At 30.5% G+C, this 27,743-nt stretch overlaps 1 protein-coding gene across 3 annotated transcripts in view; it reads right to left on the bottom strand.

Moving 5' to 3' along the window:
* sli (slit guidance ligand) overlaps positions 1-27,743 on the bottom strand; it is a 388,150-nt gene that overhangs the window by 52,192 nt on the left and 308,215 nt on the right. Inside the window, exon 1 of one of the 3 annotated variants that reach the window (XM_040717859.2) lies at positions 19,989-20,385. The exons of 1 other annotated variant lie outside the window; for it this stretch is intronic. In XM_040717859.2, the coding sequence (XP_040573793.1) occupies positions 19,989-20,149 (161 nt within the window). In that variant the 5' untranslated portion in view covers positions 20,150-20,385. Of the gene's footprint in view, positions 1-19,988; positions 20,386-27,743 lie in introns of those variants that run through there. One more of the 3 variants, XM_040717860.2, reaches the window with a different exon arrangement.

Genomic DNA, 27,743 nt, shown 5'->3' with positions numbered 1-27,743 from the left:
TTCTATTTCTTTTCGAGTGCAAGGTTGTATAATACAATTAAAGGCAAAGACATATCAACTAGGATTAAATTTTGCTATATGTTTAATAGAAGAGGGGAATTGCAAATCATTATAATATAAAAGAAGTTGTGAAATTATTTTTACTGCTAAATAATAAAAAGTTCAAAAAGTACAATTATTCACTCATAACAAAGGTAATAATATAACCCTAAAAATCGACAAAATTCTAGGCTAAAGTCTCATTAAAAAAATAAAAATGACCTGTGCCACGTCAAAAATGGCTTGAGAGGTTTCAAACTTTGCCATAGCCACCCTTTTAATTGTTCCCTTCTAAAAATGTTTTTGAGTCAGAGGGAACTTTTTTTAACCTAAAAACGGTACAGTCTAATGTGCATATGTCTGGATATTCAACACCCTTCATGATAGTGATGCTCCTACCCCAATTTCTCACCAATCATTTGGGGAAATAATTCTCATACTCTAAGGCTCTTAGAATAAATAACATAATAATATATTATACAGATCCTTAATGGGGAACAAACATTAAATGGGACAAATAGTTTTATTCCTACCCCCAAGATTACTCGCCTTTATACTTTATCACAATGAATAATTCTTATTACTAGAGCTACGCTACATACTATGAGAGTATTTCCTAATCCTCTTAACCAAAGAAAATGAAGTTGAATAACTATGTACCCTATTTCAAAAATCCAACAGATGGATTCATCATTCTTAAACAAAATAGTTCTATATTATTATATACATTGCACAGGGCTTTAGAAAGTGTTTGCTTTGTTACTGTTGAAGTAATAATGTAGGATGTGAAAATGGTTTAAATCCTTCTGAGTGTAAATCAAAAAGAAAAGAGTACATGTTGGGTACTTCGATAAACGACGCCATCTTGTAATGGAGACAATTTTCAGATCCCTAAGAACAAAGTATATCTAATGATTCCAAGAATAATATTTGAAGATACTACTAAATCTCTTCCTTTTCCAAATAAACAAGACGAGGCTTTTTGTCTCTTCTAAACCTCTCCTTAAAAAAATGGAGCAAAACCTATGGAAGTTATAACAGTTTGAGTTTTGGTCTGAGAATTCTAGACCGATGCTTTTGTTAAGCCCAACTAATTCAATCCTTTAAATAAGTTCGGCCTGGGCCAGCCGCATAGAAAAAATTTGTTCAGATCAACTCAATAAAAAATCGATTTTGATCAATTTCAACGAAAAATTGGTTGAGACCGAGTTTATAGACAAATAGTGAATCACAATAGTGAACATCGGTACAATGACATCGTATGAAGTTTAAAGTGAATCATTGCTGTGCATCTTTTTTAACAGGGATAGGGAGAAAATCGTTCGATAAAGTAAGACCGGTGCAAAAAATCCATCCCCGGTTTAAAATAGCAATATACACAGAAAAATAGGTCAAAATGAGTCTAAAAAATCACTTCTTAAGAACCAAAACGAACATAAAATCGGTGTCGGACCGAGTCTCCACACTACTAAACATACAAAGTTTATAGATGCTAAATTATCAACGAAGTTGGAGAAGTACTATATTTGTATTTATTCCAAAGAGCGAGTCATGTGCAAAAGGATTATTTGTCTCATGACGATTAATAAACTTTTTGAAACAAAGACTCGAGAGGATAAAGTGAAGCTCTTAACACAACAAAATATGATTAAATTTCATTGACATCTAGCTGCTTCTATGTACAAATATGTATGCGTAAGACCTTCTTATGGGATTAAGTAAGTTAATTGCCCGATTTAAATCGATTAACTCCTCGTCACAAACTTAGAGGGAAATTCAAGTCGAATAATACTTATGTCTTATCCGCCTTTTTGTTTTTAATTCTTAGTTGGACTTGTAAGGTTTTAATAGTGCATAAAGGCTTATGTCAACATACTTTATATATATATATATATAGAGTATATTTACTGACGTCACATATTACATCAAACGCCAAAGCGATATCCTTTTGGGAGCCTATGAATGTAGAATTGAACTATTTATTAAATGACTTAACATTTATATTGAAAATAACTTGATGTTAAAGTATAACAGTGATATTTGAATGTCTCTAGAACACTTTGCCCAAAGCCATTTCGACAAACAAAAATAAAAAGTATATTTGATGATAACTATAGTCAAAGACGATCTCCTGGAGAGAGAAGTGTTAATCAGGGCATGATCAAGTGCATAGGAGTCCAACAAATTCAATCTAAACGATTGATTCATTTGCATTATTCATTGAATCTAATAATTGATTGATTTATTCTCTTCTTTTAACATGATTTCTCTCTCTAATTTATTTATTAAATTATTGAACGGTTCTCATGATTTTTGTTCTAATATCGGTTCGAGCAAACTTTTGAAGAGTCCTTATAACAAAATGAGTCCAATCATTAATCAATCGATACTTAATCATTGCAATACTTGGCAAATAATTAAACATTTTATCTTTTAAAATTGGTGTAACATGAATCATCATCAAAAATATTAATTTGATTTTTTGGGCAAAGTGTCATTTCGACAATGCAGTCATTCGGTAAAGTGTGCGTTCGTAAATGAGGTTTTTGGCAAATTATCCAAGCACGTATTTGAATATAATTTAATATCTAGTTAGTGGAAATCCCTGTCAAATGGCTAGATTTTTACAGTTCATTTTTTTTTTTTTTGGATCGATTATGAACGACAAAAGTAGGTTAATTCCAAAAATATATTATCCTTGCAAATGTAATTGTAAATTTATTGGCTACATTATGTAAATGCATAATGATGTAATAACATAATATGCTTAATGCATATTATTAAGATATGATACATAATAAAATTTTAGAAGTTCAAGTCATTTCATTTGTAGTCCCAATTTGAAATCATAATACTCGGGAATAGTTCACAATTTCCCTTAATACGAATGCAAATAGAGTTTGATTTTAATAGAATTTGATTGTTTAGGCGCCCAAGATGGCTGACGTCACAGGAAACCCCTCTATAATACAATGGAATCTTTGATAAAAAGAACTTACACATATTTCAACATCTCTTTATCTTCCTCTCATATCAACACCACTCAACTCCTCATATCTATAATAGATCTTCATAAAAATAATTTTTTTTCTTCGTCTACATAAATTCATCATTGACATTAAAAAAAATCATTTATATATGATTGAAGAGAAATTAATCACGTAATATTTTATTTTTGCTTTCGTGTTTACTATGGATTTAATCACGGTTTTACATACACCATATATATTCATATGTGGATACAAGGGTGTAGCCCTCAGTCAGTCAGTCATCATTATCACTACCACCTGGAGGGGAACGCGCTTCAGTGCTGTTGTTATTATTACTTACTATTTGTCTAAGAAAGTAAATAAACATGTTTATGTGTTGTATGTATATAGTTCCTACACGTATCTGAAAAATATTTGGCCGTGAAAAGATTTGCTCTGTCATTTTTTAATATAACAAATGGATGTAAATTATTCATTAGGGGTTTTTAATACTCCATAAGGACGAAATATCAAAGAGTACGAAGGATGTATCCCAATTGATGAACTCAGCTCATAGGCTCAGAAAATCAGTTTAAACAAATTTTATCTTTATTATTATTATCGAATAAGTTAGTTTGACTAAAAAATAGCGGTCTCAGAATGGTCTATATCTAATGTTAATGCATCATATTAATAAAATAATTCTAGCCAAAGCCTTCGGATTCTCCTTAATTTACCACACCACCTAGTTTAATTAGTAGGAATAAATAAAGCAAGGTGATTGTGTTTTTTTTTAACATTTTGGAACTTTATGTGTGTTCTCTGTTGGTCATTCATTATTTTACAATTATAAAATTTAAAAAAACTATTGATCTGGGAAGCTTAGATCTTTGGGACCCTTAATTTTTGTAGCAAGAGAGTAAATTTGAAGAGGAATAATATTTTGCTAAGATTATTTTGAGAATGATGAGATACCCCATTGTATATATAACTGTCTAATAATATGAAAACATTCTGATCTCAGATGAGAAAAACACTCAAAAACTTATATTTTAAATAAAACTTTTTTTTATAAAATATATATGTAGGACAAAAACAGAATTGAGTTCAATATTTTTTTTTTTTCAATGCATAAATCCGTGTATGTAGGAACATGCTTTCCACTAAATGAATAGAGTTTTAAGCTCCTTGTGGTTGACATAATATATTATATAGTCATACATATTGCCTACTAAAAAAAATACAAGGATTAAATTTTATATTTTAACTATAGGTTTTTTATTTTTTCTGTAGGTGGATATTGCATACAGTGATCTTGTATATGTAACAATGAATAATTATATAGTAATCATTCAGTGTAATAAATTATATTAAAAAATGAATGAATTTTCATTACAACATGAATATTTAATATGTGTATTTATGTGTCGCATACAAGATACGATTTTGTACAAATTGTAACTTGAAAAATTTGCAACCAAAAAATGAGATGAAGATTTTTCATAACTTTTAACAAAGATAATTATACAGTAATACCTTGGCATACGAGTTTAATTCGTTCTTGGAAGGAGCTCGTAAGTCAAAAAGAAATAACTATATAAAATTGCAGTTGAAGCGGTTCTGGCGTCCCGTCACCAACTCTCGACTAGCTCGTATCTATAAAAAAACTCGTATGTGACTTATTTTTCTCCTCATAATCCAGCTCGTATCTCCATTTTTGACTGTATTTGACATTTTTAATTGGATTTTCAATTACTGTGTAATATTATTGTTGAGTTTCTGTCTGAAAATCCTAGACCTACCGGAAACTATTATATTTCTTTGTATGACCAAACTAATCTCCTCCAAGTTCGATCTGGATCGGTGTCGTAGTGAAATTCGGCATATACAAAAACAATCGGCCCACAAGAAAAAAATGATGTTTTTTTTTTTGTAAATGAAATTTGTCCACGAATATTTAAATTTCAATCAACGGTAATGAACGAAATATTGGTCCAAATCGGCTTAGAAAAAATCACTTAATACCCAGTCAGAGGGAATTTGGTCTCAGATAGAATCTCAACACTCATATATAGTATTCATATATTTTACTTATCAGATAAAAAAGACTGATGAACAAATGACATGTGGCACATTATACTATAGTTTAAATACCCACCATAGTATACCTCGTAAATACGTAATTTTAATATAACAAAAAGAAATGATATCATCAATAATTAGTTGGGAATGATCAAAATGACTAATGTTATATTCAAATAAGGCATTTTAAGAAGAAGAAATTTGAAGTTGTACAAGTTACAACTTGTACAAATATACCTAGATATGGTATGTGATAAGCCTGTATTTTTCTTTTTTCTGTCTGAATAATATTAATATGAAAAAGAAGAAGAAGTAATGGAAAAAAAAAAACTGTAGGAAAGGTGAGGGAAACATCTTATGAATAGTGTCCCAAGAGAACAAATCCATCTTATTATTTTTTAAATATAATATTTCTTTCTTCTTAGTTTGAAGTGAGAAAAAAATAAAAAAATGAAGGGAATTCAAAGACAAACGTTTGAAAAATGGGATAATCATTAGTTTTTACAAGAATAGTTCTACAAATGTATTAGTGTTGAGACTCAGTCCGAGACCGATTTTCTAAGCCAATATTTCGGTTCAGACTGCGATCTGAAACCGTGGAAAAATTGTAGACCGAAAATAATAAATAGTGGAATGATGCCGGTAGTGCTTTGTGTCAGTTTCTTGTTTAGTCGGTTCAGTTCAGTCCTTAGACTGACAGTACAAGAACTGATTTGAAAAAAAAAGGAATAAAGTTCAGAGACGTCATCAAGGACATAACTTTATAAGTTTTTGGACTGATATAAAAGACTGAACTGGGCCTGACCGAGACGTAATTGAACGGGACTACAGTCTTCAATCCTAAATCGATACAACACTAGATGTCAGTAAATAGCAGAAATAACTTTCAAAAATATATATTTTTGTTGAAACGATCTAGACAAATGTTTTGGAGTAGACCGAATTTTACTACGAGCTCGGTTTTACAAAAATTAGATCTGTCTAATACCAATCAAGAACTTCCAGACCAAAACCACCACAAATATATATACATTGATCATACCACGAGGAACGGATTTTACTCAAATTTTGTATGTGGAATATTTGATAGTAGTCCTGTTCAGAAATGAAATATTGGATCTATGACTCAATCCAACTTTAAGTTCCAAGGTAATTAACCTAATTAAAAAATTAGATACAATATTTCATTCAATATCTATATCCTCAAGAAAATTTCTCGTGGAATGAACCATATATATATATTTGTTGGTTTTAGCGTTAAGTTTCGGTCAATAAATCCTAGACCAGTCCGAGACTCTCATAATGTTTACTAATTCTTCTATTCAACTTCGGTCTGAGTCGGTCTTGCAATACAATTTGGTCTACAAAACTATATAAGCTGCAATCCCCGGTTTTAATTTCGGTCTAGAAAAAATTACTACTATGGACCGAACCGAAAAAAAGTTGATTTATGAGTGAGACTCAACACTAAAATGTATGTATGTATTGTCTTCCTTGTTCAGTCTTCAAACATAAAAGTAGTTATAGATGAAATACAACTTAAATTGTATATATTTGTATATAGAACAATGAACTTTAAATAATCTTAAACACAAAGAGAGCCAAATCACAACTTTTCTTTTGTGATTTTCCATTTTTTTTTTTCTTTACTTTTTTATTGAACTTCCCTGTTTGCATAAAAGTCATATGCATAACAACATAAATTATTACCATAATAATTATGTGACACGTTACTGCACCAAAGAATGAATTACATAGTAATATAACCCTCTCTTGCAAGTGTCATTTTTACGTCATGATTCATGACGGATCATCTATCTACGAGTAGGTACAAGGGTCTCCCATTTCCCCTGAAATTGTCTTTGAGCGTGATCATGTGGGGGAAAAAATATCAAACTTCAGGATCCCATGGAATAACAGCATCCCGTGTGTAACGAAGTTAGAAAGAAAGAACATAACTTTAGCAAGTCTGAACAAATAAATATTCTCAGGAACCATATTCTTCATTTTCATTGTAATCACTAATAGTGCGTTTTTTATAATTATTTAACCCGATCTGACGACCAACAAAAGTCCTTTTAGAACATTTGTCCCGTTTATGGAACAGTTTACAAATCATTTCCTGATACATACATAAAACTGTGTAAGTTTTTTGTGTCGATTCCTAGTCGTCCTTTTTTCATTTTTCCATGTATCAAACCTGCATTATATGATATGAGGGCTATAAACAGAAAAAAACGCACTTGGAACATATATTATTGTTTTTGAATTCAAGTTCCATCATCTTTACTAATAATAAAGCAAATTTTGTCGGGTTGTCTGTATTTCTGTAATCCTTGCAGTCACTTTTGATCTCAAAATAATAACAATGTAGTCATATTAGTGAAATCTCGCAGGATTTTGCATGTAGCATCGAGCGTTCGCGTAATATTAAAAAAGAAAAATATTTGGTATGCAAAGAGTTGTATAAGAAAAGTATGTAAAAATGAATAGAGTTTCGTGAGCCTTTCGGTCAATTCCTACATATACAGTTCTATATTATAAAATATGAGGCGAGGACTCATTTTAAGAATGAGCGTGTATAGCTAAAGCTCATATTCAAAGAAAAGGGAAGTAAATTATATAAAATAATCAATGTGCCCTTCAATGAGGTTTAGCAAGGAGCGTATAGTATAGCTGGAGCTCAGTCAGAGAACGCTCTAGAGACTATAGTACTCCCTGGCTCACAAAAATAATAATATTATTTTTTTAAAGAAGTAATTAGTATTTTTTCATTCTTGTAGAGAGAACATATAAGTAATAAGTTACTATATCTGAGTGTGCTCATAAAAAATTGAGAGTAACGCTAAGGATTTATTGGGGAGTTATATTTCATATTATTAAAGCAAACTTTGTCTGTTCATCAACGCCTAATAACTCAGAGCAATGCCAAATACTCCCGCTAGTTCGACATATTATAGCTCTTTTTTGGATATTATTTACTATTCAATGAATATAACTATTATTCAATAATTATATCCGGGATTTCCTTTGAAAATAAATACTTCCCGGGAAAACAGGATCGCGGGAGAGATCCCTTACTAGGTATCAAGTATGTAAGTACACAGCACAACATCCAATGATGATTGTTGCAAGACAAGAAATAAAAAGGAAAACATACTTTGCTTATTCACACACGAATAACCCCACCTCAGTGACCCCCAAATTTAATATTAATGAATTCAATATTTCCTAGCAACATTTATTAGGAATATCATAGGTCCGTTCTTTGTATGTATATAGTACACATGTATGTAGTAACAATATAGACGGTATGAGTACTACTACTTAGTAGTCACCAAACATAGGTGCAATTCATAGGCATGGATATGACGTTACCGAAGTTTGAACGTCCCATTTTGACATCATATTTATAGAATAAACATTAAACACTTCAATTAGGTCTAAATTAAGAATATACTAATACCTTTGGATAAATGATCCCCAACAAACAATCTCCTTTAAGATATGAATTGAACTCAAAACACAAATTTGCATTCCCGTAAGAACAATAATTGCGTATCATTGCTTGAAAGATAATAATTAAAATTTAACTTCAGTCATTAAATTAGTCATTTAGGAATGTATCAGTCCCAAAATTTTGAAGTCCCGTCCTAAATCATAGGAACACGTACAAAAATAACGCAAAAGCCGCTCTATAGAGCAATCTTTCCTAAATAATTTCGTCATAATGAGTAGTGTGTATTGAGACTAGGTCCAGGGCGCAATTTCTTCAGGTTCAGTCTGAAGTGATTTTTTCTAGACCGATTTGGACCAATATTTCGGTCTAAACCGCCATCTCAGACCAAAGACCTATATTCAATAGTTTTCAAATAGTGAACCAAATTTTTAGCCCCTCAACCTAAGGACCAATTTTCTCCCTTATCCTGATTTAAAAGTTGTAACAATATGATGTATCCAAAACATTTAACTTCAAAGACGTTATTGTACCAATATTCCCAATTTCAAAATACAACTGACGCCTTCAACAATTCATCTATAGAATCGGTCTAAATCGATTTTTTAAAGACCGATCCAGATCGAGTTTTTCTTTGAGACCGTTCCAGACGGAATTTTTTTAAAGAACTGAATAAGTTCCGTCCAATAAAAATCATAAGGGTCTCAGAGCGGTCTAGGTACGGTACATTCAAGGATGTAAAGAAATTAGTGGACATAGAGAGAAAGAGACTCAGCAGTGGGTGATGAAAGAGTTCTGAGACTCTTTCATCATCAGATAAAAGTATCACGTACTCATCATCATTTTAAACACAACTTTAAATAAAACAATAAAAAGAATAAGAAGAAGGACCCACTGTGGCTTGGATTTCTATGTATGTATTTGAAGAGGAGTCTGTCTCCCGCCATACTTCTTTGTCGGAATGTGGTGGAGGTAATAAATCAGAATATTGTACTATGAAATTCATTTGAATTATTTCGAGTTGAACAGAGAGTTATGTATTTATAACAAAAACAAATGAAGAGACTACAAAGTGTGCGTGCCTCTGGGGATCTCTACCGTGTGTTTCTTTCCCTAGATTATTTATAATCTGAAGGATATTTGTATTTTCCAGTTAATCAAATATCTATTAAGAATCTTTTGATTTTTGTTCTTAAGTCAGATGAGAGGTTCCAGCTTAGGTTAAGGTATGAAAACAAATCAAGATTTTTTAACATTACAAACACATATTTGACCTGGATTTATTTATTGCAGCTCTCCAATACTTCAATTAACACGTATCAGTTCGTTTAAGTTCAATCTGGTTGAAATGGCCACACCACTACACGAAGCAACAAAGAATTAGATTCTAGGATTTTTGTGGTCCCGTTTGATCACAGCTAATATTGCAAAAAACAATTGGTGTGCATGTGACATCATTCAAAGTAATCAGATGTCTCTCAGAAGCTTTTAGTCCACACAAAACACAGTCTTGGCTGATTGAGGTGCTTGGAGAATTGAGAGAATTAAGATTTTGATCTAAGGAATTGTAACTATCAGGATCACCTGATGAAAACCCACTGGACTTCATTCTTATAAGAACTATTCCGGATTATATACTATACTCAGCTGAAGAGGATATAAGAAACATGGACAAGTATTCTCAAACCGGATAATGTTCGGAGAACACAACTCAGCAGTCTTGTATCGTCTTTAGGGGATGATTGTAGATACTTCCAGTTCATATATAAGGAATTCAGGCCCTATCCATGCTCAATATGAAGAATGTGATTAAAGAAAAAAATAATAATATTCTTTACCTGATAGTTTAAACTATAAATAAATAATACTCGGTCCTGGTCAAATCCGGTTTAAATTGTACCTTGCAAATGAGACGCTCTCTAAAACAAACACACGCTGTACATACTTAGGTAGGTATGTTGTAGTATAGGAAAATGATCAAAGTGTCTCACTACCCTAGTACTTGAGTATATCAACATTTATTTTTCATTCAATCATCAAACTCTAGAAATTACAAATATTATACCTACATCACATATAATAAGCAACGTGGCAGGAGCACGAAGAAGTTAACGATAGAATGAAGGTCTTGATGATGGATCATTTAGGCTTTTATCCCCTGATGTTTGAAGGTGGGGGGAGAGAACAAATAGTAGGTACTTTGAAGACGTACGTACAAAAAAAAACTCCCGACTGTTTGTAAACATGGAAAATATTGCATTGGAAAATAAATAAACAAACAAACAAAACAACGGTTGATCAGAAACACAAACTCATTATGATGCCAAAGATATGTCATCTCCACGTGTTTTGAATGTTCTGTCTGCGTACATATGACATGAAACAAGGAATCTCTTGACGGTTGAAGTCTCATCACATCAGCTATATCATATATTCTTCAATTATTTTTTATATATTTTAATGGAAGAGAACAAAGAAGTTCTTTTTTTTTTTTCAAGCGTTTTACAGAGTCTTTTGTCAACTTGAGTCAAGTCAAACAGAACCAAAGTTATAGACAAGGCTGGTTATAATTATTGTGAGGTCCAATGCAAAACAGATTGCAGAGTGCGCAGATCCCAATCTGAGTAGAGATAAGGAAAATAACTGTTTTTTGTTTTTCGGAATTGATTTCTACAAATTAAAATTTTTTTCAAGTAAATTAGAAAAATTTAATGTTTTGGGAAAAAATTTATAAAATCTACAGCTATTCACAAAAAATCAAATTTTTTGGAAACATTTTAAAAAATCTATAGCCATTCTCAAAAAATTAAATTATTTGGAAAAAAAAAAAAGTCAAAAATATAATTTCAAATATTATTTTTTTTCTTCAAAAATCTACAGCTGTATCCAAAAAATTAATTTTTAAGAATTTTCTTTGAAAGTTCCTACTTTCTCAAACATTTGATGAGGTTTTTGAAAATGGTAAAAATCAAGGCGACTGAATAAATATTGTATGAAGTCGAGTAGAATTATTTCAAATGCTGAAAAATCGACTCTGTGTTGTAGTTTATTAGAAAAATCATCGAACCGAGTCCATATTGGTACAACTCGACACAACACTATATATGTAGTTATTCTTCATTGCTCAAAATTTTGGCTTTAAGACAATCTTTGGAATTCCATTTTTGTTCTTTTTTTTCTCCTATCACAGGAGCAGATGGTAAATTAATATTAATATAAATATTTCCCGCCCCCCTTCTTTAAATACGCTCAAGATAAGATCATGATCATACCAGCGTCTTCCTATTATTAAAGAATATCCATACAATTCTTTTTTAATCTCCTCCTCAACTATGAAAAGAAAGTTGAAGATCAGCTATCAGCTATTTAGTCATCAAACAAACCAACCACGAATGTCATTCACACAAACTATTCCTCTTGTCGTTGTGTTTTTCTTATTAAATGAAGAAATAGAAGATTTTTTTATAATAACAACCAAACAACTCTTTCTAAAGTTAAAACGGATTAAATATTATATTTACGACACAAAAATATAAAAGACAGAAAGAAAATCTTTAATCCTATTTTTTTAAACCCCTTCTTAAATGATATACAAGACCTAAATATAATCATAATACTAACACAAAGTTATAACAATAATAATACTCAACCATAAACCTGTCCACTGGTCGTAAAAACCCCTACATTTTTTTTAATGATTTCAGCCATATATGTACCTTTATAGAACCATATATGTTTAAAATCATTGATTGAATATCCAAGAATTTCGTAGCTATTATATGATGATTCTTATTACAAAGATTTGAACCCCCTGATATTATATCTGAATCCTTATTTTTTTGTATCCTCTTTCAATGAAAATGATTGAAAAAAAATGGAATACATAGATGGGGGGAAAACAACGTTTTGAGATGGCCTTGAGTTATGAAATTATTTATTTATGAATTATTAGTAGAGGAGTATAAAATATGTCGAAGGAAGCGGTAGCGACTTTTGGTAGTTGTTACATGAACAGGTCTTTTTTATTTTCTAAAATTCTTAAAGATAAAACATTAGAACATAGTGCATTTGATTATGAAAGACAGAGGGCAACAATGACGGTTTGCTTGGGAGTTATAAGTTGTGATTATACGATCCCAATAATAAAAAACCGATGCCGATGTGATTCCAGTAAAAATTCTCGATTCAGATTATTTAATATTTCAAATAATAGTTAAAAAATCCATTTTGCTAGCATGGGCATCCACATGATTATATTCATGGGGAGGGGGGCTGGGTGTTTGGATTTTTTATTTCAGATATTAAATTTAAAAGAAAAATTAATCTTGTTAAATTTTTTGGAAAAAAATTCAAAAATCCCCAGATGTTCTCAAAAAAAATTGTAATACAAAAAAACAATTCAAATATTAAATTTTTTAGAGAAATATATCAAAAATATCACTAGTTATAATTGTAAGTTGTTGTTGGACTCGGAGTAGAATTGAGGATTTATTCCCGCCTATGGGTACTTGCTATATGTAATTTGTGCTTATTTTATTACTTTCACGGCTACTTGCAGCTGATCTATTAAAACGTCATGCCAGCTATTCTCCTCCAAAACAAGTCTTCAAATTGTAATGTCTATCATGTTAGTTTTCGGTTTCCTTCATTTTGACATACTGCCAGGGCATATTTTATACAGCACTATTTATTAAGTAGAATTGTGACTCGGTCCGAGATTTATTTTCTTTTTCATTTCGGTCTTAAGTGATTTTTTTCAAGACCGGTCAAAACTGATATTTCGGTCATACCGAAAATCAAACCTTTGACGAAATTTGTATTTTATATTTCCTACAAAAAACCAACAACAAATTTATAACGCTGTTACCTCAAAATACTAAAGTTATTATTTATTTATTAGCTATTTATGATTCTGCTTCTTAACCAATTTTCTGAACGTTGATTGGTTGAATTAGAATTAGATCTGGTTAAGTTACTGTAAATAATTCTTAAGAATAAAAATTTCATGGCTGGGCAGAAATGGTTGTCTACTAACTGATTTGGGCCTTTTTTCTGTTGCTTTTTGGAAAAAAGGTTGCAAAAACGATAAAAGGTAACGATGTCCTCAGATATATATATTTTTTTCGTAAAAATACGTCATTTTTTTTTGTAAAAGTAAAAAAAATACTTGGTACCGGATCAAGAATGTTTTATTTTTAGACCGAGTTGGTTAAATTTCTGACGGTCCCAGACCGGCATAAGATTTCTAGACCAAACTATTATGAGGTGTATTTATGTATAACTTGCAGAAAGTGAATCACCACCGATTAAATAAAAGGCTGCTGCATCCTTCTTATCACTGTCTTTTGTGTAAAAACGAGGTGAATTAATTAGGTAAGTAAATGAGAGAATACAAAAAAATATTCTCCAAGACAAAGGTTCGTTAAGAAAGACAAAAAAATAAAATTGGATGGACTTATCAATTTATATATATATATATTTTTTTTTTTTTTTGCCATCGAAGTCATTATTGATTGATGAGTTTCAAAGAGACAAAGACAAAACGATTTCATACTATAAAACACATATTATGTACATACTAAATGTCCACCTCTCGGGAAAGTAAATATTTAAGATATTTTTGAGGCGTAGCCAAATTTAGATGTATACCTCTGAATACCTAGACAATATGTATATGTTGTGTACAAGTTGCGATAAATTGTACAAGTTACATTGCAATTTCTTATTAAATATAATAATCACTATCTACATTTGATCTGTATTCTGTGACACAGAATATGTTCTAATCAATTAATAATTTTCATCTAATACTCAAAAAATTTATCAACCTTTTCATCACTACAAAACCCCATAACGTTTCAGGGTCGTCCACTGGATCATATTTTCTTATTCTTTTAAGAGGTGTAGGAGATTGGTTTTTATATTTATTTATTTTTAAACTCAAAAGTTAATTTGATCATTTCATTTTTTAGTTTGCAACTTGCAACTTATATGTACAAGTTAAAACTTGTACACGTCATATATAAATATGAATGTCAAATAACTCAGCTAAATTGCCTTAAAGACGGCACAAATGACTGATAGGAATCAACAGCAAAATACATACAAATAATAAAAATGACAATTTCAATAGTATACAACACAAAGACAAGGCTATTTGGGTTGTTTTTTTCTTCTTAGGGATGAACAAAAGAGATAAAAAACTACAATATATAATAGATACAATAAGATAAGAAATTTAGCTATAAAACAAGTTATTAGTGGGACTCAAACTCTTTTTTGTTCATCACTGTTGTCGTTCAACAATAAAGTTGTCATTCACTAACAAATTTGTCTAACTATTTGTACATACTTTCTTTTTTTTATCATAGCTCCTATTTGACATCCTTTAGCAACAACAATAACCAAACAATGAAAAATAATAATTAATCAACCAATTATTTGCGTTCGACACATTCAACGCTTTTCTTTCTAGGTAATTTAATCTAAATAAACGATATGGCTTAATTAGGGCAAACCATGTCAAGACCAGACTTCTAAATATATATACATATATACCTTATGAGGTCAACCCATATGTAATGCGTAGTGATGTTTGGTACACTGGTACTATAGTACGGTCTTCCGGAGGATTATGTATATATAAATATATTATTATTACTATTACTTTTTTTTTTTGGGTTTAGGGTTAGTGGAAAATTTCAAAGTTACGTTTTTTCCCGTATGAAAGGACCTTTTCTTAAAAAAAAAATCATACAAAACGATAATTTCTTCATGTTGAAGACAATAATTCCTTGATTTGATTCCCCCTGCACACGCCATAGTGATAACACGGGGTTACTGACACAATTAAAAATGTAGTATATTAAATGATATTGAAACGGGTACTTGTAGCTCCATTAGATCATAAAAATAATAGCCGGTCCCTGATGTAATACGTCAAATAAGTTTATAAGTTAGCCCCATCAAAAAAAAAAACAAAGAAAAAAAAATCCTGCAGACACTATCCTAAGTGCATATCAATGAGGGATGAGTGGTGTTTACTCATATTACTTAGTAAAAAGACGTCATATAGTGGCGCCGTCTTGCGGCAAGCTAATACAACTCCCTCGATTATAATATTATTTAATATAAAATATTGGTGTACATTTCTCACATAGAGGCCACAGTGCCAATTCTTCGCAGCATGACCCTTTTTTTTAAACAACAGGCTACATACTCTCACATTGTTTTATATTTTCAAAAAGTATCGAAAAGTAACTCAATACCGATACTTTATATTCGTTCCAGAACCGGTACAAAAATATTTATTTTGCTGCAACACCAATATTAAATGTAACTTTGTCATTATTATGTAAATAATATAAAACGTATATGTGTGCCATACCATGTATAACCCGCAATCATGTCTCTTCATTTATCAAATAATTACAGCCATAGTTGAACAAAACATTATCAAAAATAATTATTCATATTTTAATCTTTTATTTCAGATAAATTAACATTCTAGAGGAAACTCGTAGAAATGCATTTTTTAAAAAAGTATATTTACTCAACTAAAAAAGAGTACAAATAAAAAAAATATAAATTTTATTTTTTCAATCAATAAACTTAATTTCCGCTACAAAGGGTTTAATCAAACCTACAAAAAAAATTACATTTGAGGGTCACTACATAAGCATAATATGTTAAATTGCCACCCTAAGTTAAAGTCAATGAATGCTACATGCCCTACATGTACCATATAGACATAATCAAGCATCATCATAACGTGATTTCCGTACAATATAGCTAATAATATATTGATATATTATACATACGATTTATGTAACATAATAATAAATCATGGTTAGAAGACCATCCCTTACATAACAAGGTTTACAAAATGTTAATATAATAATTTGAGGACAAGTTCTACTTATTACTAACTAGATACTATTATTATTTTAAAAGTTCCTATCCACTTTTAATAATACTACTATTTTAGATAGGTAAAATGTAATTAAATTTTTGAAAAACTCCTATGACAGTGGTTCCCAAGCAGGGAAATCTGCAGGATTATATATATATGTATATATAGATTTTTTTTTTTTTTGGGGGCGGGGGGGGAGGAGAACGCGTTTTTTGGAATTTTTTTTAAATATCTAATTTTTTCCTCAACTGCTAAATTTGCACGAATGAGGAAGTAAAAAGAAAACAGGAACAATCCACCTCTGCAGACGCCCCTGTCAAGAAACCAGGGACCTTCAGAGCCCTTGTGCTCTACGATACATTATAAAAGTAATAAATAAAACATTTAGTGGAATATTTTTTTAAGTTGTTCGATATTAATAAATGCTATATGGCTCTGCAGTAATGAAAATCTTGGTATCCTAAGATAACGAAGGTATTCGTTGTAATAATTAAAGTGACGGGAATAATTTTGAGATACCTTCTTACCCTAATTGGATCATTAGTAATTCCCTTTAAACCTCACTGATTTAAAGAAGGGTTAAAATCTTCTACCTAATCAATAAATATTTCAATAAAATACATTTTAAAGTTTTGAAAAATATATATGTAATTGGGTGGATGCTTCTAAAGTAATCTTACATTAACTAGAAATATATATATATATATATACAACTCCTAAATCATTTTTTTATAACTTGAGTGTCTGTCATTTCCACTTAAGTTTCTTTTCTTCATAATTATTGAACATTTTAAATAATATCGTTAAAGTGACCCCTTTAATACTTGGTAGTGGAAAAAAAGCTTCTAGTATAACTAACCTAGTTATCTATAGAAATACCTTTAATATTGCGGCGATGGTATTGTAGAGAGTAATGTTATATACAATATTCCTACATTTAGTCACATCATCTCACTTACATATGAGTTTCTTTTCTACATACACATTCTATAGTATATTTGCAGTTGAGGGTATTATGATCGTTAATGATAATTGAGTAAATACCTACACTAGATTTAATTATTAAATTTTGACAATATGGCCCACAAATAAACAAATTAATCACCTTTATATGAATTTATTTATTTCCACCCACAATAAACATATTTTACTAAAGGAAAAAATGTCAATTGGTCGAGAATACTAATGATGAAGGACATAAAAATTGTCGATATCTTCCTGAGCATACATTTAAAAAAAGTTGTAGCTGCTAACGTGCAAAATATTAATGATTTCCCCCTATTTTGAAAATTCAAATGTAAAAGCGTGCAAGGAGAACTATATATTTTATAGTGATCTCCGTCAGAAGATATGTCGTCTATCAAAGTACCCAAAATGTACTTCTTATTCTGATCTACACTCACGAGAATCACATCCACACTTACATATGACACCAAGATGAATTGATGCAGTTTAAAAAATATTAATAATTAAATACGGTGATTTCAATCATTTTACATATATAAAATTCATCGTTTGTTTCACGAAAATCGTGTTTTTGGATGTATACTATGTACGTTTTTATGATAAAAGATATTTTATCGATACCGTAAACTCGTATTATTTACTAATGACATTTACTCTGCCAAAATAAAAACAACTAAAGAAATACCTCAAGTACTTACATATCTACATTCAAAATTACCAGAGTACATATATACATTTATATAATAGATATAAGGTCCAGATAGTTTTTCAAAAAGGAACCCTTGCCAAAGTGGTGAGTCAATACAAAAACAATTTTGAATAAATATCAAGAAAAAGGAAACATTCCTATTTTATTATTTTACTTCATTAATACACAGACCCTAACAGTATTTCAGTAAGATAATATTTAAATCAGCTATGGACTCAAATTCCATGGACTAAGTTGAAATATTCACATTTTTTTCTATAGTTAACTTATTTGAGTAGTGAGATTATTTTTGGACTGGATATGGGTCCTTTCAAATATAATCTATTTATCCTTAATTATCTATGACAACTATAATTTTTGTGAGCCGTAAGTGTCATTTTTGATTACTCCAAATGATTAATCAGAATATTATATTAACAGAAATAAAAGATAATCATTAATTGAAGAATACAAATGTGGGTATCCATTTTGCAAAGAAAAAAAAATATGTCTAGCTTGGATTAGTGTTGACGGACCATAGGGACTGTGGTGATTCCTTTTCCCTTTTAAAGGTATTTTCAGGACTCACAAACAAGATTAAAACAAAATTGATGAAGTTATTTATAAAAATACAACTCCCCAAAAAATCTGAGGGATCAAGGTGTCATTTCTACAATCCGTCTCATGTGTCAAAATAAAAAAAAGTTATCGAAAATGAAGATCAGGGCGTATCTACAACAGAGTATCTCCACTCTCACATAATGAATGATGGCCACTGTCTTTTATGGCATAAAGGGGGTTAGGACCATTGTATTCTTATTCCATTGAATCATCAATCCCTTGAATAAAGAAAATAGATTCGTTTCTTTTATTTAGATATTTTGTTCAAGTCATGGTTTTTAATAATTTATGTGCATCTATTTAAAACACTTAATATTCTTATTAAAAACTAACTCCAACAAAGAAATTCAATAAATTATGGATTATTCTATTATTAACTACGAACAAGAAAGAAAATCTAAATAAACAGTCTAATGGCATTGATAAAAACACAAACTCACAAAGATGTTTACATAAGCAAATCGGATTGGGAGGCCTCTTTCTCTCTCTTTCTCGTCTTCCCAGACGATTGTTCAAGTAACACTATGTGTGCATTGTCTATCAGCCTACAATAATATATTTTCTCAATTCAATTCTCTTATTTCTATTTGTCATAATGATTGATTTTTGTAGAACAAATTAAAAGTTGTCAATTGAGAATCATTTTTATTATATTAGTACATATTTATGTTGTTTTTACATCGATAGTAAAATTGAATGCCTTTGATTGTGGATATTAAACCTTCTTTCTTGTTGTTACTAGTCCTAACCATTACCTAATAATCCAAAAATTATGTATAATTAATTGGACTATCAAACAAAATAGCACTTTTGTGTATGTGATAAGGTAATTGAATATGTTTGAAGCTATAGAGTTTGATGTCTTGGTTCCAAATATGCCCTAAGTTTTTCTCTATCAGCTTTGGATTTTGTAGAAATAGGCCTTTGTTTTTAAGGTTCAAAGGTTTTTTAAGGTCTATGTGTTTAATTTAGAGAATAGTGATGTGAATATGCTTCAAAGCCTGATGTATAAAGATTTCAAAACCATTTTCATAATATATTATTTAATCATGTATAAAACTCGAGTTATATTTTTTTAAAGTGGGAAATTAACTATAAGAGCTCCAAGTAGAATTAAGTAAAAAAGTGTTAAAATATCTCATTAGAACGCTGAAAGTTTGAGCTTTAATTTAACTAGAATATCCGCTTTTTAAAAAGCTCTATCATCAATAGGTCTCCTCTATACGGCAAAATACAATGAAACAAGGGACTTACAGAACTTTAGTGTCACTCGGAAATAGGAGAGGGATCCGTAAAAGTCCACGCTTCGAACAATCTACAATGTTCCGATGATGGCAACTGCACTCTGATGGACAAGAGGATGTCTCTGATTCCCAACACAGGAATAATAACAATAGGAACTTTATTCGAGACATATTCTATATATTTTTGCTGTTTACGTTCGTCTGCTGCTATAGAAATACGCAAAGCCTCATCACATGGTTATTAAACACTACACAGTAGTTTGTCTAAAAAATAAAGATTTAAAAACTATCTTTTTATTTGTATAAAAAACGTTCTTTTCACTTATTTTTTAAATAATTTTCCCGCTCGCACGACTAGTTACACGAACCTTGCTTTCAATCACTCAGACACAACTGAATATATGTATATTTTTCCCTTATTTAGGGAGTGCCTATTTATTTATTTTTCACTAAAGAGCGCGCTCTTCACCTCCTTCTCATTGCCCATTACCGCCCAAAGGCAATTTTCCCCCCAATTTTAAACGGGCAAGCGATGCTATAGTTATAGGGGGATGAAGGGAATATCAATGGTGTTGGTGGTGGTGGTGGTAAATGGTGTAGTAGTACTAGTAATAATAATAGTAAAAACGCGGTTATATAGTAGTAGTAGATACTGTTGATTCTTCCGAAAAAAAATATGAATTAAAAACTATATAATTGTTACCCGACTTTTATAAAAATATTTATATTTCATGCTACTAATGAACTGTAATTATGATTTTTTTTAATAATTTATGGAATCAATTCTGTATGTTTGTTTTTTCCATTCTTTTTCTCTGTATATAAGTCTCTCGTTTGGGATGACGAGGCTAATGGCCCTTGTAATTTATATATTTTTCTGACTTTTTGGTCTAATCTTTTAAATACTGAAAAAGGCACGATTCATCTTTAAAAATGGATGTTATTATATTTGATGAGATTACTCTACAAACAAAAAAATTATACAAATTTTACATATATGTATAAAAAAATTGAGCTTCAAATTCATTTTCTTCGGGGTTTTTTTTTTTTTTGCAAGATGAATAGAAAGGAAAACAATTTTTTTGAAGAAGGAATTTCTAATTAGATTATAATATAGAACTCATATGTATATATACATAATATAGGTTTGAAAAAAGATGTAGGGAATTTATAATTCAAGGGTTGAATTCGAGGAGGGAGGGATATACTTACAGGGTGTTGCTTTTTAAAGTTTAAATTATACACTAATTTATTAACAATGGGAGTTGGTAACACTGAATTTTTTGTCTTATCAGCATGTTATTACCTTTATTGCATTTTGCAACCTTTCATACGAAATGAAAAAGGGTAAAAGGCCCAGAATCAGTTGATAGTCCGCCAATTCCGGGTCGATCCTTTTTAACAATTGAATTATTATCCAATAATTGCTGAGAAGTGTTCATTGCTTAACAAGAGCTAATTATTAAACTGTCAGAACAATGAGAGGGGCAATACAAAAAACCTAGAAAAATCAGGGGCGTCTGAAGGGGGAGGGATATTGTAATATTTTAATTTATTGTTATTTTTTATGGAATAAATTGTGTTGAGTTACTTGGTCCAGGAAAGAATTAAACTCATAAGTAAAGGTATTACTGTAAAAAAGAAATAAAGGAATTTTGCTTTTGATAAGAAAAAATTATCGGTTCGTAAAAAAAAAAAATAATAGGAGAACAGGAGTAAAAATAAATTTTTGAAAAACTTTTAAGCCCCCCTAAATGTATAATCTTGGAGGCACTCCTGAACATCGACAGCTGACAATAAAATACACGGTTTAGGAACTGTTTAAGGTCTGCCACTATTTTTTGCAGATGCACGTCACTAGTAAGGAGCCAAAACTTAATAGGATTTTTAAACAATAATCATGTCTCAAAACATTATGAAATTGAAAAATCCAAGCTCAATATAATAGGAATATAATGCCATGGAGTTATTTGAATTTTTCTCAAGAAATTCGGATAAATACATTAAATATTTGAGATTTTGATTGGATAGAGAGCAACCTAGTGGCTATTGGTGTACACCAAACAATATATCATTTAGAAAATAATAGCCTAATAAATTCAGTGGGATGAATGGCTTCAAATAATTTTAGTAAAAGAGTTAATTGTAACTTTAAAAAGCGATGTTGAATAACTGCCACTAACAGCACATATATAAGATGTTAAGGAGAAGAAGAACATCAAATCATCAACGTTTCTTTACATTCAATTTGTTGTTTTCTTAAGAATAGGTGGTAGAAATACTCCTTTTTGTAACGGGGGGCGGGGGGGGGGGAGGAAATCATGTAAGGAATTTGAACAATGACGAATAGAATCATCATAATTTATCATTAATAAAGGGGTCGACACTACTTGAAAGTTGAAACATGAATGACTGTAAAATATATATATATAAAAGACATTCCACATCTATTATCTATTTTTGTATCATAATTATACAAAATCTAAGGGTGATAGTGATCTTTTTATATCTCAGTGTTAATATACATAAAGTTAAAGACATTTTGATTGTGCTTTACAAGTACATTTTATCTTTAGTACTAGTTACGAAATAAAGTAGTGTTGAATTCGAGGCAGAGTTTTTAAGTTCGGCCGAGTTAGAGGTCTCTGTAGAGTCGACCTGTTGGGATAATATTAGAACATTCGAGTTTAAGCTCTTTAGAATTTCCACACAATATGTACACTCAGTAATACCTTGAGATACGAGTGGCACAACATACGAGTTTTTTTTTCTAATACAAAGTGGTTTCCGAGTAAAAAATTGTATTGACCTTCGAGTTTTTTTTTTTGTTTTGTTTTTAGATACGATCTGGTCTCCAATTGGCGATGGTCGCGAGAGAGTCTTTTTTTTATTTTATAGTTATTTCTTATGGAGTAAGTTGCCTTTACTTACAAGTTTTTGACTAACAAGTTCTGTCCAGGAACGAATAAAAACTCGTATGTCAAGGTATTACTGTAATAAACGGCGCCGGAACGTATTTGCAAGCTCTGTCAAATTATATAATGAGGGCGTCATCAAGAGTGTTGGCAGGTTTTTTTGTGGGCTATGACTAGAATTTGATGGGATTTTTGACAATCTTTAAAAAACGTTTTTTTTTCTATTAATTCAAAAGTTGAGACAATAATCTTTTTTGCAAATTTTTAGAGTAATGTGAAGGAATAAGAATTTTTGGTAAAAGAAGAAAAATATTTCGAAAATTTATATTGAAAATCATTTAAATAAGACAAATTAAAAAAAAAATTGCTATTACTATAAAATTCCTCAAATAGGGGGAGGAAGCAAGGTCCTTGGCCTCAACATGGTTCCGACGCCATTCTGTAATGTCCTTTTTCCTTTTTTAATACATTAACCCTTTGATTAAATAATAAAAGAGTGTTTGTAATTTTTACTATAATTTGGAATGATATTATAAGTTAGAGTATTTATTATGTGAATGTTTCAAGTTTGTGTTATGTACAATTTCCAGAAAAATGGTTCGGACGAGTTTGAGTAATGTTCTGAAAATTGACAGCTGTAGTAAAATAAACTTTTATTTTTCGAGTTCGAGTATTAAAATAAGTGGAATTTACAGTAAAATTGGGGGCTAGGCTATCTGACTTTCAAGATTGATTAGAAAAACATGTATATTTCATCTCCTAATTATGAAAATATATGCAAATTTAGGGACATCCACAGGGGGAGGACAGGAGAGGCTGTACCCCCCCCCCCCAATTAAGGAACTTTTGCTTCTTTGTAGAAAATGTAATATTTGAAATTTAACAAAATTTTTCCTTTTTTTTCAAAAAATTTAGCTTTCTGTAAATAGCTTTGTACTTTTGAAAATTTTCCCCGATAAATTTCATATTTTGAGATTTTTCCCAAAAATTTCAGTTTTTTCGAAACAGCTCTGCGTTTTTGGAATGTATTTTCCAAAATATTTTATTTTTGGGGAATAACCCTGGATTTGTGAAATTTTTCTTCAAATGATTATATGAAATTTTTTTTCAAAAATTTCATTTTTCGTGAACAGCTCTAGATTTTAGAAATTTTTTTTGAGAATAACCGTCAATTTTTCAAATTTTTTTACAGAAAATTAAAATTTTTGTGAATCGCTGTGGTTTTTCGACATTTTTTTCCAAAAAATTTAAGATTATATTTAAAAAAAAAAATAATAATAAGCTTTTTCCCTCTAAAAATATAATCCTCCGGACACCCCTAAAATTGGCCAACTCCAGTACAAATTTAAAACACCGCCTAAATGTAATACTCTAATTATACGCATTATTTACTAGTCTCCAAATATTTGCATTTTACGTCTGTGAACAATGTTATTATTTGTAGGGATTTACTCGTAGTTACCCAAAAGTTCTCTCGTTTGTTCCAGTCACTTCCTATGGAAATGAAGGAACTTGACTCGACAAAGTGTAAACATAGAATAACTTTATTGAGAGTTCTTTAATATCAGCACACTTTCCAGTTTTGATAGTTCAGACACTGTATCCCACATAAATATCAATGGCGCCTCCGAATAAGACGCAAAAGCTGTCCCATAAAACAATTTATATCAAATAATGTCATCATATCAACCAATGGCGTTATCAGCAATCAATCACAACAATCTTGCACCCCATGTTTCTAGGAATAATAAATACTTTAACTAATCCTTAAATATGAATGATAACAAACTATTCATGAAGGATATAGTTTACTGGAAGAAATTACTATCATTCTAGAAAAAAATGCTTCTTTTGTTTGGGACTTTCAAAATCAGGACAAGGACCAATAATAGGGACTGGAAGGGATGGAACTGATTTTAAGTCCCATTTTAAGAACCTATATAACCTAAATTTTTAAGGTATGAGTGTTGTATACTTAGTTGCTTATTAACTGCTCTGCTCAAATAATCTCCGCCATCTTTGAAGATAAGAATGCCTTCTTAGTTTGGTCATAGCCATAGGTGATTGTCATTTATAAATAAATGTAGCTCAAAATTTTTCTTTCATAAAAATACCACATAAATGTCTGTATACGTTATTAAATTAAATAGTTATTTTCAGATGTATAAAAAATGTAGTCGTCAATTTGTATTGAATATACTATTAATATTTGGCCAAAATTAAAATCATCCCTTTAAAAATTTCACATTTTCTAAGCCTATGCTCATAGCCAATACCCAAAGCTTCAGTTAAAAAAAACAATTGAATATATTCATTGAATTAGGATTTGTGAAAGAGTCCTGTTACAATATAAATATCCAAAATGGAATCATAAAAGTACATAATAGGTCGACTGAAAAGTTCGAAGGCTAACATAGTAAAAAAATTTATTTGGCAAAATTCGATTTTTTTATTCAATGTAATTACCTTCCAGGGTGATACAACAATTATAGTTATTGCTGCCATCAAATTTTCTTGTACCATTTTTATAGTGCGATTTCTCTTTTGTCTCAAAATAGGCATCAGTTTTGGGAATTTCGATCTCAAAAGAATGCTCAGTGGCATTCATTTGAGATCTTCAAACACCAAACAATTACAGGGCCCAGTTTTGGTGAAAACGGGAAATGATTAAGCCATTTTCTAGCCTAATCCATACACTTTTGCATATTGTCATTACCTTACCAGACCACTACTATGTATTTCCACGCTTTGGTTTTCACTCGGTTGACTGTCGATTGTTCTCTATAGAATCATAATAGAGCCAGTACATATTGACTAAAACATATTCATTACTGTTGAATTTAGCTAAAAATGCTTCCGAACCATAAAGTCGTTGTTGCATTAGATCCATTGTAAGCTCGATCGACATTCACTTTGCACACAGCTTTTGCATGTCCAAATATGGATGACCAATATGTCTAACAAGTTTCTTAGATATCTGTAAAGTCTGAACTATGAGGATCAACTTCCCTTCACAATCATTCAAAATTATTTTGTTGAGGTTTTGGTGTTCCACTGCGTGCATCGTCTTCGACGCTCATTTCACATCGTTTGAATTTATGCAAACTATCTTTCAATGGTTGATTTTGCTAGTGATGAGTCCAAATAATGTTTATAAAGCCAAGCATTGGCTTTAACAGTATTATTTTAATCTAAAAAAGCAATACTTCGTTAACAAAAGGAATTCTTTTTTATCCATTTTTTTAACAATCACAACGGTGGCTTCACTCACAATGCTATATCTCACAAATCAATTATTCGATAGTCTACAAACTTGTACACATATCGTTTGATCGCTTATACTGACTAGTTAAAAATCATTTGATTTAATACTAGTGGTTTTTTTAACTAAGTATATCTTGTTCTATATTGGTCACGTAGGATTATACGATAAAACATTCTGAAGGTGTGAGTGTACACTACAAACGTTTTTTGGATTGTGCGTCAAGTATGAAAGTCTTAAATGAAGAAATTCGTCATATTATACATTTCTACTACCTGAACAGGAAAAATGCGTCGAAAACAACCAAGAAAATTTGCAATGTAACGGTACAGATACATCTTTTGGTTCGTGATGCTGAGCATTTTTTCCCCGCTCAACTCTGCCCTCAACTGTGCACAAATCTACCGTTTAAAGCTGGCTATCGAACTAAAGTGGCCAACATTAGTGAATAAGGTACAACAATAGATCATCAAGACAACGCAAAGCTGCAGACATCTTTGATGAAACCTGTTAAAATGGTTGTCCGAGTTTTTAGCCAACTGGGACAAGGGCTTTTTCTAAAAGGGCATTATGAAGTTGGAGTCCCGTTGGCAACAAGTTATCAAACATAAAGGGGCATACTTGGCTTAAATGGAATGATTCTAACACTTTTTATAAGGTATATATATTTAAGTGAAAAATACAAAATTATTTTTCCTCCAACCTAATATTTTATACATATGAAAGGCCCTATGATTCGAGTTAGTTTAAGTCTCATAAATCAAATAAAGGCTCTAAACTATAATTAGCATTCTTAGTTATCTCAAACCAATTCAGATATTTGAATTCAAAGCCTATAATTGACCGAGGTATGTCTATGAAATATTGGACTGTATGCCATAAAAATCATTATTTATTAATATTAACTTTTTTCTTCATTGATTTTTGTTCAAGATTGTTTTTGTGTTAACCACCACAAGTGTGATAGACCTGTTGTTCTAATATATTTGGAATGTGTCCACTTTTATTCTTTTTCCATTCCGTCATGTAATATATATTAAAAAACAAAAACAAAAGGGCCACCCCATGTGATTAGAAAGATTTCATTCACAATAATAATTATACAAATATTATATATATCACCAAATAAATCGGAACTTTGACGGCCAAATCATTGAAGTGTAAAAAGAGAAGAAAAATAAATTACAATTCGGAAAAGTTGATGTCGTAAATTTTAAAAGGAAATCTATTTTATTTTCTGTGTGTGTAAAAAAAGTTCGGGTAATTTCAAGAGCAAATTTATTTCATCATAAATTACCGATTTCAATTTGCAACTATCCTCTCATACAGAAAAGCCCTTTAAATACATGATATATATAGTATCATGTATTTGAATCAGTCAGATTAACGGGTAATTTTTGCAAAAAAACAAAAACACTGGGAAATCCTTCTAAAGGACACTTTTTATACGTCTTTGAAAGTGTATATGCTAGTGATGTTGGGGTAACCATTTCTTTTAAAGAGGACACGCGGATCGATAGGGATAGTTTTAGGGGTTTAGAAGGGTTGTTAATATTCTAACATGAATAAAATTTAAAAATACTATGTA

This window comes from Lepeophtheirus salmonis, chromosome 8 (assembly GCF_016086655.4).
Source record: "Lepeophtheirus salmonis chromosome 8, UVic_Lsal_1.4, whole genome shotgun sequence".
Lineage (NCBI taxonomy): Eukaryota > Metazoa > Arthropoda > Copepoda > Siphonostomatoida > Caligidae > Lepeophtheirus > Lepeophtheirus salmonis.
This window is presented reverse-complemented; position numbering and strand designations above follow the sequence as displayed.